Source organism: Mustela erminea, chromosome 13, assembly GCF_009829155.1.
Source record: "Mustela erminea isolate mMusErm1 chromosome 13, mMusErm1.Pri, whole genome shotgun sequence".
NCBI classification, from domain to species: Eukaryota; Metazoa; Chordata; class Mammalia; order Carnivora; family Mustelidae; genus Mustela; species Mustela erminea.
The window spans coordinates 68617498-68637533 of NC_045626.1; the positions used below are offsets into that span (position 1 = coordinate 68617498).

At 41.1% G+C, this 20036-nt stretch overlaps 1 protein-coding gene across 12 annotated transcripts in view; it reads right to left on the bottom strand.

The window, feature by feature from the left end:
* The window catches only part of SFI1 (SFI1 centrin binding protein), a 105460-nt gene that overhangs the window by 37413 nt on the left and 48011 nt on the right, over positions 1-20036 (bottom strand). For all 12 annotated transcript variants that reach the window (XM_032309961.1, XM_032309962.1, XM_032309964.1 and 9 more), the window contains 4 exons: positions 14375-14492; positions 12509-12611; positions 3423-3579; positions 1492-1653 (listed from right to left, as the gene is read on the bottom strand). In XM_032309961.1, coding sequence (XP_032165852.1) covers positions 1492-1653; positions 3423-3579; positions 12509-12611; positions 14375-14492 — 540 coding nt within the window. The remainder of the gene's footprint in view (positions 1-1491; positions 1654-3422; positions 3580-12508; positions 12612-14374; positions 14493-20036) is intronic.

A 20036-nucleotide genomic window follows, 5' to 3' on the forward strand; every position in this document is an offset into this window, starting at 1 on the left:
GATAAATTGCCACAGATTAGAGTAAACATTTCCAAATCATGCCATCTAAAGAATTCCTGTCTTCCTGCAGGCTCTGTTGGGTGCCACAACCCAGTCCAATGTTTCAGGTAAAAACCTTGGAGTTATTTTCAAACCTTCTCCTCCCACTCCTTCCATCTGGGCTGCCAAGTCCATCTGCTCCCCTCTGAGGTATCTCGGGCTCTCTGTTCCCGCGCCCAATGCCCCACATGACATCCGACTTGCACCTCACACAGACTGGCGAGAGCCTTGCGTAACTGCTCCCCCTGAGCTGGCTTTGCCCCTGTAACCCAGTCTGTCCCCTCACATACAAACCTGCCACATCACTTCTCTTCTTACACACCTCCAGGGGTTCCCCAGTGCCATCAGGAGAAAGCCCAAGCTTCCAACCACCGTACGCAGGGCACTACAAGCTGGCCCCAGCCCACCTCCACCCGTGCTGCCCTACCGCCATCTACACCCCTTGACTCACGACAGACCCCCCTCGCTGTCCCTGGGTCTTTTCCTCACCTCTACCTGTGTAAATGCCATTTCTTCCACCTGCAACACCCTCCCCAACTTCTCTGCTAGGTGACCTTGTCACCCTCTAGGACAAAGCTCGAATCTGCACAGTAGCTCCCACAGAACGTGATATGGACCTTTATGACAGCACTTTCTGCACCACATTGTAAAGCCCTGTTTTCATGTCTCTTTACCCCACAGACAACCAACTACTTACTGTTCACCTCTGAGCTTCCCTATATTCCAGAACTTAGGCAGGAGGCTAAAACAAAGCAAGAGTCTGTGGAACAGATAACGTGTGGATGGACACTGAGGGTGGTCCAAATCTGTCTGCATAGCTGGGCACCTAGTGTAGCACGTGTCTAGTGCCAGAGGCCCAGGTCCAAAACTCCCAGCTCAGCCAATGATCACCCATGACTTTGACAATCATTTAAACCCCTGAATCTCTGTTTCTTCATCTGTAAAATGGGGATAGTGACATCTACTCCACTGGGTTATTTTGAGGATTAAAGAGATAAACGCAGAACGTCTGCATGTGGTAAAAGACAATGGAACCTATGGTCATAACGTTAGAGCTGAAAAAAAAAAAAAAAAAGACCACCTAGTGGGTAGAGAAAAGTAACGAAATGACAATGTAAAATTAAGGACAGTGGGATTACCTCTCTGAAGGGGAGAAAAGGGAATGCAATGAGGGATGAGCAGATAGGGTATTAGCAATGTTCTAATTTTTAAGTTGGGTGGCAAGTATATGGGTGTTCATTTTATTACTATTCATTAAACTGTAATGTATGTTATACATACTGTTTTGTAAGTATACTTCCAGTTAAACAGAAACATTTTAAAAAGAAATCAACAGACATCAGGACCACCTTCTATTGTTCAGTGTCTTACAGGCTGCTGAGCTCCGGGGAGGCCCTGCTGTGGTGGTAGAGGAGGTTGGGGGGTGGGGGGAGGGACAGATGAAAAGGATACAGTGTTTCCAGTGAGTGAATGCCCGCCTCAGAGCCATCCTCCGGGCCAGCCCCTCCACCCTGGCTTGCTGGGCGTACAAGCTCTCCTTCCGCTCCCAGGCCCACTGCCAGTCACAGAAGCGTGTCTGGAGCACAGTGACCCGGTGGAATCGCTCAGCCATCTCTGCAACAAAGAAAATCACCACGTGCTGCCCCCTGCAAGGTTGAGATGAGTTGGAATCATCTTTCAGATAAGCTGTACCCTACTACCTGCGGACAGCAGGGATTCAAGGCTGTTCTTACAAAGCATCCTAAAATCAGAGTCTGTTTAGGCATGGGAGGGCTATTTGGAATCCCTTAGTTATTTATACCTCTTCTTTCCAAGAGAAAAGGTCTGTTATTTTAGGAGATGCTATAAAATCAGTTATAGCAAAGAGTTGAGGCTTCTAGTTAGCTACTGAGGAGCCGGAATGGCACCTGCTGCTTTCAAAGACTCTTTCAAAGACTCAAATGACTCTTACTTTTGACTCTTACTCTTTGTCTCTCGGGTAGGACTTTGGAGAATGAGGTCAATGACACAACTTGGTCACCGTGCTGGCAAAGGTGTTTGCTAGCTTTCAGCCAGGCTGATCCTGGCTGCCAGGGTCCCCTGCTTTTAACACTAATTAGCCAATGGTCTGATGAACTAACTCAAGTCCAGGAAGTGGGAGGGAATTGGTCCTGGAATTCGATGCTGAAATGAGAGGCACATTAGTCTGCAGCTTATCACACTAAAGAGTTTAATGTCTTCAGCTTCTAGGCTTGGGCAATCAGAAAGTGGGTCTTTGGCCGTTATCGTCAGACAGACACATTCAAACTCTCCCAAGAGACAGTGCTGGCCTGGCAACCCAGGAGTTTTCTGCAGGGAGGCCGAGTTGAAACCCAGCCAGTGTCTAGCACACCGCTTGACTCACTTCTGTGTGGGCTCCAGAAACCAAAGTACAAAAAGTACCAACAATTGTGACCTATGTATTATCACTTATGAACACTAACTGGGAAACTAAGCTATAAGAATAGTGTTAAAAAAAAAAAAATCAGGGATGCCTCGATGGCTCAGTTGGTTAAACCTCCGCCTTGGGTTCAGGTCATGATCCCAGGGTCCTGGGATTAAGTTCCATTGGGCTCCTTGGTCAGCAGGCAGTCTGCTTCTCCCTCTGCTGTGCTTGCTCTCACTGACAAATAAATGAAATCTTTAAAAAACAAAATCAACATCATAAACCATCACTGGGGAGACATAGAAACAATCCAAATGTCGAAAGAAGGATGGCCAGATAGTTTATTAAGGTAGACCATTCCACAAAATGCAGACAATAAAAAAAAATTTATGAAGACTACTTAAAAATATATGAAATATTGTTAGTTGTGGAGGAAAAAATCAAGATACAAAGTTTTAAGTATCATATTAATCATAATAATCACACTACTTATAGGAGGATTAAATCCTATTGAGAAAATATACGTAATAAATAAAATCTTTTAAAAAAGGGGGGCTGCCTGGGTGGCTCAGTCAGTTTCATGTCTGTTTTTGGCTCACGTCATGATCTCAAGGTCCTGGGATGGAGCCCTGTGTCAGGCTCTCGGCTCAGCGAGAGCCTGCCTTTACTATGGCTCCTGCTCCCTGCTCCCTCCCTCCCCCTCTCTACCTCTCAAGTAAATAAATAAGTAAATAAATAAAATCTTAAAAACAAAACAAAACAAAAAGGAAAAAAATATGTGTGGAAGAGAAGGCCAGAAGGAAATAACTTAAATGTGAATTGAGGATGATGTATGTTTCTCCTTGATCTCTTCCCCTCACCCTAAATTTGTGGCATAATATGATTATATCTCTTCTAAATAAATTTGCAGCACTGGCAGCTCAAGAGTGGAAATTGTGCCATGCCCCTCTGTCTCTAGAGCCTGGGACCTTCTGCTCACCTCTCTGCTGTCTCTTCACTCTTCGGGCCCCCAAGTATTTGAGCCAGGCCTTCAGGGATTTACACTTTTGCCAGTGCTGATGGTGTTTCACTGCCAAGACCATTTTCCGTCTCTCCTTCTGGACCTGCAGGAGCTGTTCCCACCACCGTGACCAAGCCTGAAAACCAGAGAAAAGGAGACAATTAGAGAAGAGGCAGGAAAACAGATGGGAGGTATGGGTGAGGGAAAAGAGAAACAGAGACACACTGGAGAAGCTAAAACTGGGCGTCGTTCAAGGAGGATCATGATCTACGGGAATTTGCAGTGAAGGGCTTTTTAAGAAGGGCATTTACTTCCAGAAGTAGAATGGATGAAAGAACAATGAATGAAAGAGCAACAAGGGAAAGAGGAATAATAACATCAACTAGTAGACAAGAGGCAGGGACAACCCAAGGGGTGATATACTTAAATCTGACCTGGGACAGGGGAGGGTCTGCCTTTTCCTTCCAAGTGGGAGGAAGCCTACTGTCTCAAGCACATTTGTTTCTGCGAAAGGTTAGCTATGGAAGCTGAGGGCCTACAGAAGGATTCCCTCAAGACCATCTATAAATGTGCACCCTTAGCAAAGTCCTTGTGTGTGCTTGGCAATATGCATCCCTAGTCTGAAGCGGAAAGTCTCAGATGATGACCTCATTATCTTCCCTCCTTAGACCTGTAACACCTCTTCTCCTTTCCTTCCTCTCAGCTGAATACCATTCTTCCTATTTCACCAAGAAAATAAAAGTGATCAAAAGAGAATTTTCGCAAGCTCCTTCCCCATCTGCCTTCTCTCTGGCTACTTTGAATAAAGTGTCTATGCTCTCTTCAATCGGAAGTCACTCCCAACTATGGACACATCCCATCGTCTCTGACCTTCTCAAGCTTATCACTGGCAAATTCCCCCTTCTGCATCATAGATTCTCACTCTCTACTAGCTTTTTCTAAAGCAGCAAATGAATGTGCTACTATTTCTCCCATCCTCAAAAGCAAATCTCTTCAGGGATACAACCTCTGATTGGACCCTAGACCTGCCCATAAAATAGCAATAATCTATGGTTTGAATGTGGCCTGTACTTTAGATATTATATCAGTATTCAATGTCGTGAATAAGATGATATTGTGATTATGTAGGAGAACGCCTTAATTTTAGGAGACAGAAGCTGAAGTATTTAGAGTTAACATTTATGTCTGCAACTTTAAAGCCACTCAGGAAATGTGAGAAATGTATTGTTATACTTAGAGAAAGCCAATGTGGCAAGATGTTAGCAATGGGTTAAACTAGTGACTACAGTATCTACCTTTTCCGTCATTTGGTATTTGTCAAAAATAAAAAGTTGGGTGGAAAAGATTAGGGTCACAGAAATACTTTCGGAAAGGAATAAGTCAGATTTTTGAGCAAGCCACCACTAGACCACTTTGGCATCCAGCTAATTCTCAAGTTCTTTCCTTTCCAGACTCCTCAAAAGAGTGGTCTATTTTCTAATTTCTCTTCCCCCAGGCAGGCTCTCATGAACCCTCTCCCCTTCAGGCCTACTGAAACTATTCTTCCCAAGCCCATCAACGATCTCCACATTGTTCAATCCAAAGGTCAAATCCCAGTCCTCACCCTCCCTGACCTGCCAGAAGCATGTGATGAGGCCAGTCATGCCTGTGGATTCTCCAGGCTACCTGCAGTCTCACCTTTATTCCTCCCAGGCTGGGTCCTGCAACCCCTCTTCTAGCTATGCTTACTCTCTGTGTGCTTTCATGCAGTCTCATGACTTTAAATACCAACTGCAAGCTCAGGACTCCCACATTTACAGTTCGGGTCTCGACCCATCCTCCATACTCCCCAAATATCCAACTGCTTCCTGTACAATTCCTTGGGGGATATTCAAAAGGCCTGTCAGGCTGCAGATGTGGCGCTCAGAATGGAGCTCATCTTTCCGGACAAAACTGCTTCTCCCTCCATCTTCCCCATTTTACTAAATGGCCATTCCACTGTTCCAGTTACTCAGGCCAGAAACCTGGAGTCACCTTGGATTCTTTCTCCAAAACTTCAGGTCTTAACTATCTATTAGCAAGTCTTGTCAGCACTACCTTCAATGTACACCCAGAATCCAACACCATCTTGCTATCATCCTTGTGTAGAATCTCACTTGGGATTTTCTTTCTTTTTCTTTTTTTAAAAGATTTTATTTATTTACTTGACAGACAGAGATCACAAGTAGGCAGAGAGGCAGGCAGAGAGAGAGGGGAAAGCAGGCTCCCTGCTGAGCAGAGAGCCGGATGAGGGGCTCGATCCCTGGGATCATGACCTGAGCCGAAGGCAGAGGCTTTAACCCACTGGGCCACCCAGGCGCCCCCTTTTTCTCTTTTCTTCTTCTTCTTCTTTTTTTTAAGATTATTTATTTATTTATTTGACAGACAGGGATCACAAGTAGGCAGAGAGGCAGGCAGAGAGAGAAGGGGAACAGGCTCATCCTGAGCAGAGAGCCTGATGCAGAGCTCGATCCCAGGACCCCAAGATCATGACCTGAGCCAAAGGTAGAGGCTTAACCCACTGAGCCACCCAGGTGCCCCTCACTTGGGATTTTTTAATAGCTTCTTGACTGTTCTCCCTGCTTTCATCCTTGATCTTCTATGGTCTATTCCTAACACAACAGCCAAAACCAGGAATGCAAGCCCCTCTTAGACCCCACAATTTAGCCATATGGCTCCTAACCACCTCCGACCAGAGTCAACAGAGCCCTTACTTATTGTTTAAAAAAAACAAAACAAAACAAAAAAACCTGTAAAAATGCCTTCGGGAATAACAGAAACTTGCCTTTTGAAAGGTCTGTGGGATGCTGTTCCACCTGAGATAACAGACACAATGTGCTGTGTTTGCATGAAAAAATAGTAATAGCGTGCAGGTTAGTGATAATCACAGGATGTGGAACTTCTGAGAGGATACTGCTAATGTCTTCTGCTAAGAATGTTTTACAGTTCTGGACCCCTAAAGTGGAACAAGCGGGTCCTTGAAACAGAACAACCACCTCACTACAATCACAATGAAACCAGACAGGGACATGCCAGAAGGGAGAAGATGAACAAGAAGGGAAATGTTACAGCTGACCTAACCCTAATCAATCAGCACGATCCAAGACCCTGAGACCCTTACTCTGAATTTCACCCTTTAAAACCTCCACCCCTGCCTGTGAGCCATAAGGGAGTCTGGGACTCTTGAGCATTAACTCCCTGTTCTCTTGGGTGGCACCACACCAGCAAATAGTCTCTCTTTCTTCCCTGCAAAAGCCTGTGTCAGTTGTTACTGGCTTGTGGCACACTGGACGCATGAACTCTTGTGTGGTTTGCTACAAAGCCACAGCAATCCTTTTTGGTTTGTTTTGGTTATGTCACTTCAATCTCTCCTTTTTATAGGACAATTTTCCTCCCTGCCCTTTTTCCTCTTTCATGCCACCAATTTCTTTGAGAAACTAGGTCATTTATCCTATAAAATGTCCCACACTTCAGGTTCGGCCAATTGTCTCAAGGTGTCTTTGCCTTGTTCCCCTGATTCCTGTATTTCCTGGAAACTGATAGAAAGATTCATGTTAGGCTTGGTTGGAATCATGTTCAAATTTCTAGGCAAGAACACTTCTCACATGGTTCTGGGGACCGCCCATTACCTCGCCATCATGAGGCACATCACAGCTGGCTGCCACAGTTTTAACAATGTCAAGACGATCCGTGGCTTCAGATGTCAACCTGATCCCTCCATTTTATTTCCCCACTGTGTGATCCCACTCTGTGGTTGCTGCTTAGATCCATTTTCTCATTAGGGGTAGCAAAACGGCAGTTTTCTCATTCCAGTACTCCTGTAGCTACTAACTAGAATTCTATAAAGAAGTCTACTCTCATTAACCCTCAGGTTTTGAAAGATAAAGTTTATATAGGAAAGGCAGGATAAATGCTTGATTTTTGCCTTCACTAATTTTCAAACTGAGTTAATACTCTAACAACCCCAATATGTGCCAATGAGTTCCTTCCTCTCCCCTCATTATACATGCATGAATTTTTATATATTTGATGTGCTTTCAATTCACTGCAGTCATTATTCTTCTGGATGTCCCAACTGATTTATCATTAGTCTAGGAAAGTCCTTTGGCTCCTGAGTCCTTCTGACACAGCCCATTAACCTTTGTTCATTTCCTCACTCTCCAGCAAAGTGTATCCTAGGCCTATGACGTGGGTGATATGCATATCTTGCTGCAGACCAGGAATCAGCCATTTCTCCAAAAAGCCTCTGTTCCTTTTAGCCACGAAATAACAGAGCCCACGACTTGGGCACTGGGAATACTAAATGCCATATATTCTTTGCTGCTCACTCCTAACTTTTCCATAAATAAAATGAGAAATACATTTCTTAAGGTTAAAAAACATCTTAAGGGGACGCCTGGGTGGCTCAGTTGGTTGAGCCGCTGCCTTCGGCTCAGGTCATGATTCCAAGGTCCTGGGATCGAGTCCCACGTCGGGCTCCTTGCTCGGCGGGGAGCCTGCTTCTCTCGTCGCTGCCTCTGCCTGCCTCTCTGCCTGCTTGTGTGTACTCTCTCTCTATCTCTGGCAAATAAATAAAATCTTTAAAAAAAAAAAATCTTAAATTCCTACCGATATTTACATTTCCAATCTCAGATTATAGGGCTTTTATTTCCTTTCTTTTATATTTGTAATCTTTTCCTTGACACTGAAAATCATGATTCCTAATGACACTGCCTTCAGTTACTTGTTTTATCTCACAATGTAGCTATAATAGTTTCAACATGACAATTCTAAACCCGCCACTAACAATAAGACTACTGAATGTAGGTTTCAGATTTCCTAGTTCTTTGTGTCCTTAGAATGCATTCCACTAGGGATGAAGAGCCAAAATATTGCATTTTAAAGTTACCTGAAGTAATTATTTTCTCTGTGTAGTCATGGCTACGAGCTTAGGTTTGTTTCAGTGTGTTTTAAAATTCTGGGGATTAATTTCTCTCCTTTTTGACTTGCTTGTGTGTATTTTTTAAATTATACAAAATATTTATATGGTTCCAAAGTTAAAACTGTATAACAAAGTAAATTCACAAAAATATTTTGTTCCCTCCATCCCACTATGGGTAACCACATTTTGTTAGTTTTGGATTTATTTTTCCCATTACTTCTTTAAAATATAAGTGCACACACACAAACACACCCACACACATAAACATATACCTCCTTTCCTCTCCAAAGGCAGCACACAATGAACCAGAGGGATCCCATTAAGAAGGAGGTGTGATCGTATCATCCTCACTCAAAGCCAGCAGCTTCTCACTTCCACTAGAACAAGAACGTAAAGCCTTTATGGGCGCAGGGGTCTCCTGTGTTGTTATCTCATGACCTCATCCTTCTTATTCTTTCTCTCACGCTCATCAACATGTCACAAGATATATCAAGTTTGTGGATGGGATGACTCTCAGTATCATAAACATGACAATTTTCCCCAATCTAATGTAAAAAGTTGGTGCATTATAATAAAAATCCTAGTAGGCTTTGATGTGGAACTTGAAAGTTGATCCCAAAATTAATGAGAAAGAGTAAAGAAGAATAGCCAAAAGAATTTGAAAAAGAACAAAAATAAAAAAGATCATCCTTTTCCATATACAAAAACTTAAGAAATAAGGGTGCCCAGCTGGCTCAGAGGAGCATGGGACTCTTGATGGTGAGTTTCAGCCTCATGTTGGGTATGGAGATTGCTTAAATAAATACCTGCTTCATTAAATCACAACTAAAACAGTGTGGTATTGGCTCAGAGACAGCAATACAGAGCAATGGAATGCAGAGCCCAGAACAGACCCATGAAGAAATGAGACCCTGGCTCTATAATGAAGGTAGATTAATAACCAGTATAAAAAAGATAAAGGATGGATGAATCAGCAAACAGTGCTACAGCAATTAATTATCCATATGGAAGATGACCAACTGAGACCTTTTTCACACAATTTGTAAAATTAAACCCAAGATATATTAAAGACCAAACTGATTCAAGAATAAATTAGGCTAGATTGAGATTAATAATAGATTGAGATTAATAATATCTGCATGAAAAAAAAAAAAAGGATACCATAAGCAAAGCAAAAAAAAACAAGCTGCAGACTGGAAGAAAGCTCCTGTAAAGTACAGAACACTCAAAAGATGAGTAAGCAGAGTCTACAACAATGTCCACAAATCAGTGTTCAAAAAGAAAAAGCCAAATAACCCAACAGAAAAATGATGGAGGGATGTAAACCAGCCCTTCTGTAACTCGAATGCAAACAAGCATCTGTAAAGATGCCGGGCCTCACTGGGAATCAGTGAGATAGAAGTTAAAGCGACAATGAAGTTACCACTCCACACACATCCCTCTGCTGAGGAGGACCAAGTCTGACCATGCAAAGTGCTGAGGAGACTGAAAGAAAGGGGAACGGAAACATAACCATGTAAACTGGCACTGGAAAGCACTGGACAATCTGTAGTAAGGATGGAGAGATGAATACCCAATGACCCAACCATGTCACTTCTAGGAACCAGACTGGAGAATCTCTCAGACTCTTGCACAAGGATCTATGTTTAAAAATGCTCTCCACAGCAGCGTTTGTAATTGCAAAAATGTAGAAGTAATCCGTAGTCCATCATTAGTAGTGGTAAACTACTGAACGAGATCAACTGTGCCTACCCATACAATGGCATAGCACACACAGTTAATAGGTATCTACGTCCCTACAAGGGTAAGCCTCACAAACACACTGCTGCTTCTAAAAAGGAAACTGCAGAGGAAATGTACAGGATGACGTCATTCATAGATCTCCTAAAGACACGAAACCGGAACATTTCTTCTTTGTGGTTACGTATGCGCGTATTTCTACAAGTTCAAAAGACCACGAGAGAATGATGACCTTGTATCCGTGCAGGGCCCACCTCTGAGGTGGAACGGTGGCAGAAAGGGGGAAAGGTAGGGTTTGAGCCATGTCTGGGCAGGTGTGGAGCATGCTAACACCTTTTAATCTAGGTGGTGGGTACTTGGGTATCTGTTCATGTTTTTATCAATGTCTTATATTTAGTTTTCTATGTTTTAAGTACATTTATAAAAATTTCCTGTATCTCAGGATGCTCTGCCCTGTCTAGTTCAGAGATGTTTTGAGGGTTCAAAGAAATGCCTTAAGCGGACCTTCTTGGTAAGCTGTATGGTACTTATTAGACACAAGGCATTATTGCTCATAATCCACACAATATAATTTGGTCTTAGAGTCTTGCACAGCTTTTGGTCCACATCAGTATAATCTTGATCACTCACATTTTTCACTGGATTTGATTCTAAGTGACTCCTGGCTGTTTTATATGTTAAATCCAACTGCTAACCATGAAAACCTTCTATCACTAAAAATATTCAATCAAATCTGTAGCAAGCTTTGAAAACAACAGTCCAAAGGGAATTCTGAAAGTGTTCTAAGCTATAGTAGCACCAACAGAAAGAATTTAGAGGCCCTCAGAGTGGCTCTTTGAAAGAAAGAACACTCACACAGTTGTAGTCCCCCAGGAACAGAAAATCAGTCTCACTATGCTTCCATGTTGATGGCATTTTCACATTTGTCAGTTTCCTCTCCTTCCTGAGATCACAAATCTATTAAGGACAATCCAGCAGGATGGGTAAAAGAATGGTTCTGCAGCTGTCAGGCTGCTTGGATTTAAACCCTGGATCTGACCTTTGCCAGGTGTCTGACTTGCATTCAAGTTATTTAACCTCCTTAGTTTCCATAATAGTAATATGGGACTTTAAAAAATAACTGAGAGGCATCTGGCTGGCCCAGTCAGAAAAGCATGCAACCCTTGAGCTCAGGGTCATGAGTTTGAGCCCCACATTGGGTGTAGAGATTACTAAAAAAAAAAAACCAAAAACTAAAGAAAAAAAAGAATTATGAAAACTAATTGAGATAATGCATGTAAAGCCCTTAGTCTAACACCTAGGGTTAAGTCAGACCACCACAAATGCTATTTGCCACTGCTGCTGTTCTTGTTACTATTATTATCACTGTCAAAAAATATCTTATTTCCTTGCCTCTTATTACCTCTGAAGACCTCATGAGTTCAGAGGTCAGCAACTTCTTTTCTTAAAAGTTAGATAATAACATTTTAGCCTTTGCACACCACATGGTCTCTCTGTGGGAACTATTCAACTCTGCCCTTGTAGCCTAAAAGCCGCATTGGACAATACATAAATGAACAGGTACAACTGTATCCCAATAAAATTTTATTTATAACAACAGAAAGCACGCCAAATATGACCTGCGGGCCAGTCTGTGGACCCCTAGCCTAGATGATTGCATATGTGAATTGCATGTGATTTCTACATACTGCATACGTTCACGTAGCCTATGCAACATGTTATCAGATTAAAAAGAGATTTACTCTTAGTATAGTAACAGACACTTCCCTTTTTTTTTTTTTTCATATTTCCTGTTATATTCTCTATAAATGACTTGGCAGATCCAGAATACCCAGAAGATCCCAAAAGTGACAGAAACTCAGTCTATCAAAGGTCGTAAGAAAGTTTCACTACAGCATCGTCTTGGTACAGATGTTAGGCCTTTATTACTGACCAAAAGCTAGTGGCTTCCTCTAATATAAGCAAAATTATATTTAGCAGCCAGGTTTTCTTTATTGTCTTAGTTTCTTTTCTGCCCTATTATCTTCCAACTTGCTGCAGGAAAACAGTAACAAGGAAATAAAGAATATACTGCTCTTTCTTTAATCATATTTATAACTAATTCATAAATCCCTTCCCAGCACCATGACCAACACACATTGTGCAAACCAACTGGAATCCCATTCAGCATCTTCCTATTAGCAGCTTTTTTCCGTTGAACCCCAGCCTTCTGTGTTGCTTCTGCCCTCCACCCCCTGCCCAGCTCCCTTTGCTGCAGGGAGGGCCCAGGACAGAGGCAGCAGCATGACGGCCAGCCCTCTGCTTGGGAGTCCAACCCCACCCTCCGTGGATGTAGGGCTTGACAACATGGACAGAATATACCAAAACCGCAGTCGGCTGCACTCACCTGCAGCTGGAGGCTCAGGGCCCTGTGCTTCACAGCTGACGCGAGCAGGGCGTGGCCCACACGCACCTGTCCCAGTTGCTGCCTCCACTGGCTCCACCACAGCCTGCCAAAGAGCAAATCAAAGATGGAACCAGTCAAAATAAGCCACCCAGAAAACAGAAGGGCAGCGAAGGACCCTCGGCTCAAGTCCCTATCGCTCTCTGTGCCAGTCATCTTGACTGACATCTGCTGGAACCACCGTTGGGGGGAAAAAAAAAAAATAGAGAAGTAGATCTAGAATAGCCAGTTAAGGGTTGGAAACTGATGGTTCCTAGGGTTCCAGCCTTAGAAACTACAGACATGCTCTATTTGGAACAGGTTTGAAAAATGTATTTATAAATTACTGCCAACATTAAAAAAAGAGGAGATTTTGCAGAATAATCTGCAAAAAACATGGCTTTTAGATTTCCAATCTTGGCTTCTTTTCTGCTTATTTTCTAATTAGCTGTAGGAAAATAGTAGTGAGGAAATGAGAGTTTGCAACTTTTTTTTTTTTTTCCCCACAGAAACACTCACTTTGCTCAGTTACTCTAACCTAGGAAAATCTTCCAGTCCTCCTAATCCGGCCGAGGCATAGCTGTATCACTCACTTCAAAATCTCAAACAATCTTGCATTACTACTTATTTTTTTAAGCATTTAGAGAATTACAAGTTCCCTGGATGCAGCCCAGCACCCAGCATAGTACTAGGAAATTTTAAGCTCCCAAAAAATACACATTGAATAAATAAAATTATGTAAAAATATCTCCCACAGGCTCTAATAGAAATGCATACTTAAAGCATTTAAAAATATTTGCCAGGATGCCTGGATGGTTTGGTCGGTTAAGCGTGTGACTCTTGATTTCAGCTCAAGTCATGATCTCAGGATCCTGGGATCAAGCCCCCCCCAAGTTGGGCTCCCTGTTCAGCGGGGAATCTGTTCCTTCCTCTCTTCTCTGCCCCTCTGCCCCAACTCATGTTCACTCTCCCTCTAATAAATATCTTTTTAAAAATTTGCCAAATAAATTTTAAATAAGGTATTTAAAATAAAGATTTTTAGGTGTACTGATGTTCTGGACACTGTGTTAAATACTTTAGATATTACCATATTTATTTCCCATGACAATCCTGAAAGACACTTACTGGTGAGCCTGTCTCACACCTGAACTGTGGAGAGGTGAAAGGACCCAATACTGCACTGACATGGATTTGACCGTGTCAGTCTAACGGTCTAAAGTCAAAGTTTCTGCACTTTTCCATACTAAATAGAGGATCTAGCTCTTTTGAGATTTTAATATGCTGCCAATGAGAACACCAAAGGACAACCAGAGGTAACGCGCAGCGGGATCAGTCCCATTGTAAAGTAGCTCATTGTTACACATGTCTGGCTCTCGAAGTCATCTAACTCATGTCCCTCCTAAGTGTGCACAGAGCTGATGAAAGGCTGGGCAGGGCAGTTAAGGGCATGGGCTCTGGCATCAGATAGATGGGTAGGTGAGCCCTATTTTGCCGAATACAGCTTATATGAGCTTGGGCAAGTTACTCAACCTTTCTGAGACTCGTATGTATCTTCATCTTCAAAAAAACAGTATTTAGTTTAGTTTACGGTGACGATTATATGAGAATTTACATTAGAAAAATTAACACACACAAACTCAACACAGGTTTAGAACACAGCGAGTACTCAGTGTTACTTCTGATTGTACAGTTGAACAAGTTGTCAATAAATACTTATTAAGCATCAATTATGTCTGAAGCACTGTTTTTAAGGTGGGTTTTTATGCTTCGTGAGACAAGGCTAAGGTAAGATGATGGCTACTAATCTGTAGGGCGAAGGAGCGCACTCACCACAAAATACTCCGCTGCCTAAACTCACGGGCGGTGGTCTGCATCTGAAGTTTGGTTCTACGAAAAACCACGTAGATCAGCCACGACTTCCAGGCCTGCCGCATCTTTTGCCTTGCATCTAGATGCACCAAAAAGATTTTTAAAAAGGAGTAGGGAGAGATACATTACTCTGGGTTATGATAAAAGCTCATGGGCATTCTGTATTCATCCCTCCTTCTGAAGATCTAAATTCCTCCAGACTTCAAGTGCCCCCTGGTGGAAAAGTTCTGAAGCTCTACCAAATAAATAAGGATGCAAACACACATGAAGAATGGCTCTATGAGGGATGACATTTATAAAACAGGAAAATCAATATACTGCACTGTTCAGAAATCTTTTGTTTTAAAGCCCTTATTTTTAGAGATATGTTCTATAATAATTACAGATAAAATAATGTGAATAACAAAAATCAGAGAAGTGAGACTGGTCTGAGTTGGTAACTGCTGAAGCTGGATGACAGGTACATGGAGGTTCATTACTCCATTTTTAAATTTTGTAGATATTTGAGATTTTACACAGTACAAAGTTAAAGGAGAAGAAGAAATCACGTCATAAAACTTACTGTTTGAAACGATAACTGTAAAGTAGAGTAAGCAAGAAAAAAGAAGGCGATACCGTCTATATCTGCTTGAAAAACAGAATAATAGGGACCAGTAATGATCCTGGAGAAAAGAGACTTTACTAGATATGGGAACTGCAAAGGTCCATAGGTCTCCCTTTACAGTAAATCCCATTTTCATTATCAAAGATTTCACTAATGAAATAAATTTCTGTTCTTTTTACAACAAAAAGGAGAAAGCAAAATTATGTCAACCATTTTCAGGAGATTCTCCAAAATGTGATTAGCAGGATAAGAACTATATTTATATTTCATAGCAATTGACAAGTCAAGTCAAAACATGGAGAACTTAACATGTAGCTTCCTCAGGCCCCTTGGGCAATGCTGTTGTGGTTTAGAATTTGGGTTCCTGAGTGAGACAAACCAGGTTTTAATATGAACTTGTCACTGAGCTCAGTAACCTCACAGAAGTTCCATATCTCCAAAATGGCACCTTCCTTAAAGGTGTATTTGCCAAGAGTAAATGAGGTCATTGATAAAAAGTGTCTCCAATAAATACAAGCTGTTATTTTTCTGAGGGTGGTACCCAAGAATCTGCATTAATGTTCTCTGCCCTGATTCTGGACAATCTGAGAACCACACTTCCCTAAGGCCTGAAAGTACTTGCTACTTTTTATCTAACAGTACAAGAGTGACTGAAAACTATAGAACACTCATGAAAGAAATTGAGGAAGACACAAAGAAATGGAAAAACATTTCATGGTCATGGATTAGAAGAACAAATATTGTTAAACTGTCTATGCTTCCCAGAGCAATATATACATTCAATGCAATCCCTATCAAAATACCATCAACATTTTTCACAGAGCTGGAACAAATAATCCTAAAATTTGTATGGAACCAGAAAGACCCTGAATAGCCAAAGGAAAGTTGAAAAAGAAAACCAATGTTGGAAGCATCACAATCCCAGACTTCAAGCTCTCTTACAAAGCTGTAATCTAGCTTTGTGCTGGCACAAAAACATACATATAGATCAAAGGAACAAAACAAAGAAATAAGAAATGGATCCTCAGCTCTATGATCAACTAATCTTCAACAAAGCAGGAAAGACTATCCAATGGAAAAAACAGTCTTTTCAATAAATGGTGTTGGGAAAAATGGGCAGCCACATGTAGAAGAATGAAACCAGACCATTTTCTTACATCATACACAAAAATATACTCAAAATGGATGGAAAACCTAAACATGAGTCAGTAATCCAACAAAATCCTGGAAGAGAACACAAGCAGCAATCTCTTTGACCACGGCCGCAGCAACTTCTAGCTAGATATGTCTCCAAAGGCAAGGGAAATAAAGGCAAAAATGGGCTATCAGAACTTCATCAAGATAAAAAGCGTTAGCACAGCACAGGAAATAGTCAACAAAACCAAAAGACAACTTACAGAATGGGAAAAGATATTTGCATATGTTTCAGATAAAGGGTTAGTATCCAGAATCTATAAAGAACTTAACAAACTGAACACCCAAAGAACAAGTAATCCAATAAAGAAATGGGCAAAAGATAAGAACAGACATTTCTCCAAAGAAGACATACAACTGGCCAGCAGACACATGAAAAAATGCTCCACATCACTCAGCATTAGGGAATAAGTAACAATCAAAACCACAATGAGATACCACCTCACACCAGTCAGAATGGCTAAAATTAACAAGTCAGGAAACAACAAGTGTTGGCCAGGATGTAGAGGAAGGAGAAACCTCTTATACTGCTGGTAGGAATGCAAGCTATTGCAGCCACTCTGGAAACCAGTATGGAGGTTCCTTAAAAAGTTAAAAATAGGGGCGCCTGGGTGGCTCAGTGGGTTAAGCCTCTGCCTTCGGCTCAGGTCATGATCTCAGGGTCCTGGGATCAAGCCCCGCATCGGACTCTCTGCTCAGCAGTGAGCCTGCTTCCCTCTCTCTCTCTCTCTCTCTCTTTCTCTGCCTCTCTGCCTACTTGTGATCTTTGTCAAGTAAATAAATAAAATCTTAAAAAAAAAAAAAAAAGTTAAAAATAGAGCTACCCTATGACCCAACAACTGCACTACTAGGTATTTATCCCAAAGATACAAATGTAGTGATCCAAAGGAGCACCTGCACCTCAATGTTAAAGCAGCAGTGTCCATAATAGCTGGAAAGAGTCCAGATGTCCATTGACAGATGAATGGCTAAAGAAAATGTGGTATATATAGGTGCGACTGGGTGGCTCAGTGGGTTAAAGCCTCTGCCTTTGGCTTGGGTCATGATCCCAGGGTCCTGGGATCGAGCCCCGTGTCGGGCTCTCTGCTCTGCAGGGAGCCTGCTTCCTCCTCTTTCTCTCTCTGCCTGCCTCTCTGCCTGCTTGTGATCTCTGTCAAATAAATAAATAAAATCTTAAAAAAAAAACAAGAAATATATACACAATGGAATATTATTCAGCCATCAAAAAATGAAATCTTGCCATTTGCAATGATGTAGATGGAACCAGAGGGTATTGTGCTAAGGAAATGAGTTAATAGAGAAAGACAATTATGATATAATTTCACTCATATGTAGAATTTAAGAAACAAAACAGAGGAACACAGAGGAAGGGGGGTGTAAAACAAGACGAAATCAGAGAGGGAGACAAACTGGAAGAGACTCTTAACCATAGAAAACAAACTGAGGGTTGCTGGAGGGGAGATGAGTGGGGTGATGGGGTAAGTGGGTGATGGGCATTAAGGAGGGCATGTGATATAATGAGCACTAGGTGTTATATACAGCTGATGAATCACTGAACTCTACCTCTGAAACTAATTAATACACTGTATTAATTAACTGAATTTTAAAAATTTAAATTGAAAAAAACAGTGCAAGAATGAACTGACGCTCCCTGAGGTCAGTGGGCATGGCGTGAGACAATTGTCATACATCAGAAAGAACTCTTCTTTTTAAAAAATATTTATTTGAGAGAGAGAGAGAGAGTGCCCATGCATGCACACACACACAAGCATTGGGGGGGGCGGGGTGGACAGTCTTAAGCAGACTCGACCCTCTCATGACCCTGAGATCACAACCTGAGCCACAACGAAGAGTTGGACACTTAACAGACTGTACCACCCAGGCATCCCCAGAAAGAACTCCTTTTACCTGAAGAATTCAAATGATTTTTCTTTCTACTCCATAATATAGCTTTATTTATTATAACTGCAAATAGTAATATAAGATAGCAAAATGCCTATTCCTGAAATAAATTTAAAAAACCTTAACAAATTTAATAGAACTGAAATCATACTAAGTCTGTTCTCTCATTCCTATTGGGGTAAACTAGAAAATTAATAAAAATATTTTGAACTATTACTATAAACATAGATAGATATTACAAAGTCCCCAATATAGGACTAACCACACTTCTAGATAATCTGCGGGTCAAAAAGGAATGGAAATTAGAAAACGGCCTGCTCAGCAGGGAGTCTGATACTCCCTCTACCTGCCACCCCCCCTAGTTGTGTGCTCTCTTGTTCTCTCCCTCTTTTTCTCTCTGGCCAATAAATAAATAAAATCTTTAAAAAAAAAAAAAAAAGGAAAGAAAACTTTTCTCACTGAATGAAGCAGAATTGTAAATATTAAAATCAGAGGGGTGCAGTTAAAGCTGTGCTTAAAGGTAACTTAATTACAGTAAATGTTTGTGTTAGAACAAAGGAAAGGCCTCAAATCAATCTCAGCTTGCATCTTAAGAAACTAGAAAAGAAAAGAGCAAATTAAAACCAAACCTTGCAGAAGTGAGAGAATATAAAAACAGGAACAAAAATCAAGGAACTTAAAAACAGAAGTTCAACAGAAAACGAATATAGAAACTGGTTATTTGACAAGGTAGATAAAACTGATAAAGCTCTAGCCACACTTATAAAAACTGAAGGCTAAAGACATAAATGGTCAATATTATGAATGAGAGGAGCTATCACTACAAATACTGCAAACATTAACATTATAATAATGGAATAAATACTTCAAATGACTCTATACCATAAATCCAACAACATATTTAAAATGGACCAATTCCGGGGTGCTTGGGTGGCTCAGTGGGTTAAGCCTCTGCCTTCAGCTTAGGTCATGATCTCAGGGTCCTGGGATCAAGCACTGCATTGGGCTCTCTGCTCAGCAGGGAGCCTGCTTCCCCCCACTCTCTGTCTGCCTTTCTGCCTACTTGTGATTTCTGTCTGTCAAATAAATAAATAAAAATCTTTTTAAAAAATGAAATAAAATAAAATAGAATGGACCAATTCCTTGAAAAACAAATTACCAAAACTCATTCAAGAAAGAACAGGTAACCTAAACAGTCTTACATCTACTAAAAAACTTGAATTCAAAGTTCAAACTTCTTCAACAAAAGAAAACTCCAGACCCAGATGAATTCACTAGAGAATTTTACCAAATATTTAAGAAAGAAATACTATGAATTCTACAAATCCTTTTTGGAAAATAGAAGACAATGAAACACTCCCTAACTCATTCTATGAAGCCAGTATTACCCCAAACCAAAATCAGACAAAGACATTATAACAAGAGAAAAGTACAGGCCAATATCCTCAAGAACACAGATGTAAAAATCCTAAACAAAAAGTTAGCAAATTGAACCTAGCAATATATGAAGAATGGCATTAATCTGAGGAATATAAGGCTGGTTCAAAATCTAAAAATTGCTCTGTTTCACCGTATTAATGGACTAAAAAGGAAGAGCAGTGGATCATCTCAATAGATACTGGAAAAAATCATTTGACAAAATTTAATGCCTCTTACTGATAAAAATACTCAGAAAACCAGGAATAGAACATAACCTGACAAAGGACATCTATACAAAACATACAGCTAACAACATATTTAATGATAAAACACTGAATGCTTTTCCTTTAAGATCAGGAACAAGGCAAGGATGTCCATTCTGACCACTCCTACTCTATTAGAAGCTCTAGCCAATGTAATAAAAATAATCTGCAAAGGAAGGAAAAAACTATCTCTGTTCATATATCACTTAACTATCTGCACAGAAAATCCCACAGCATGAGT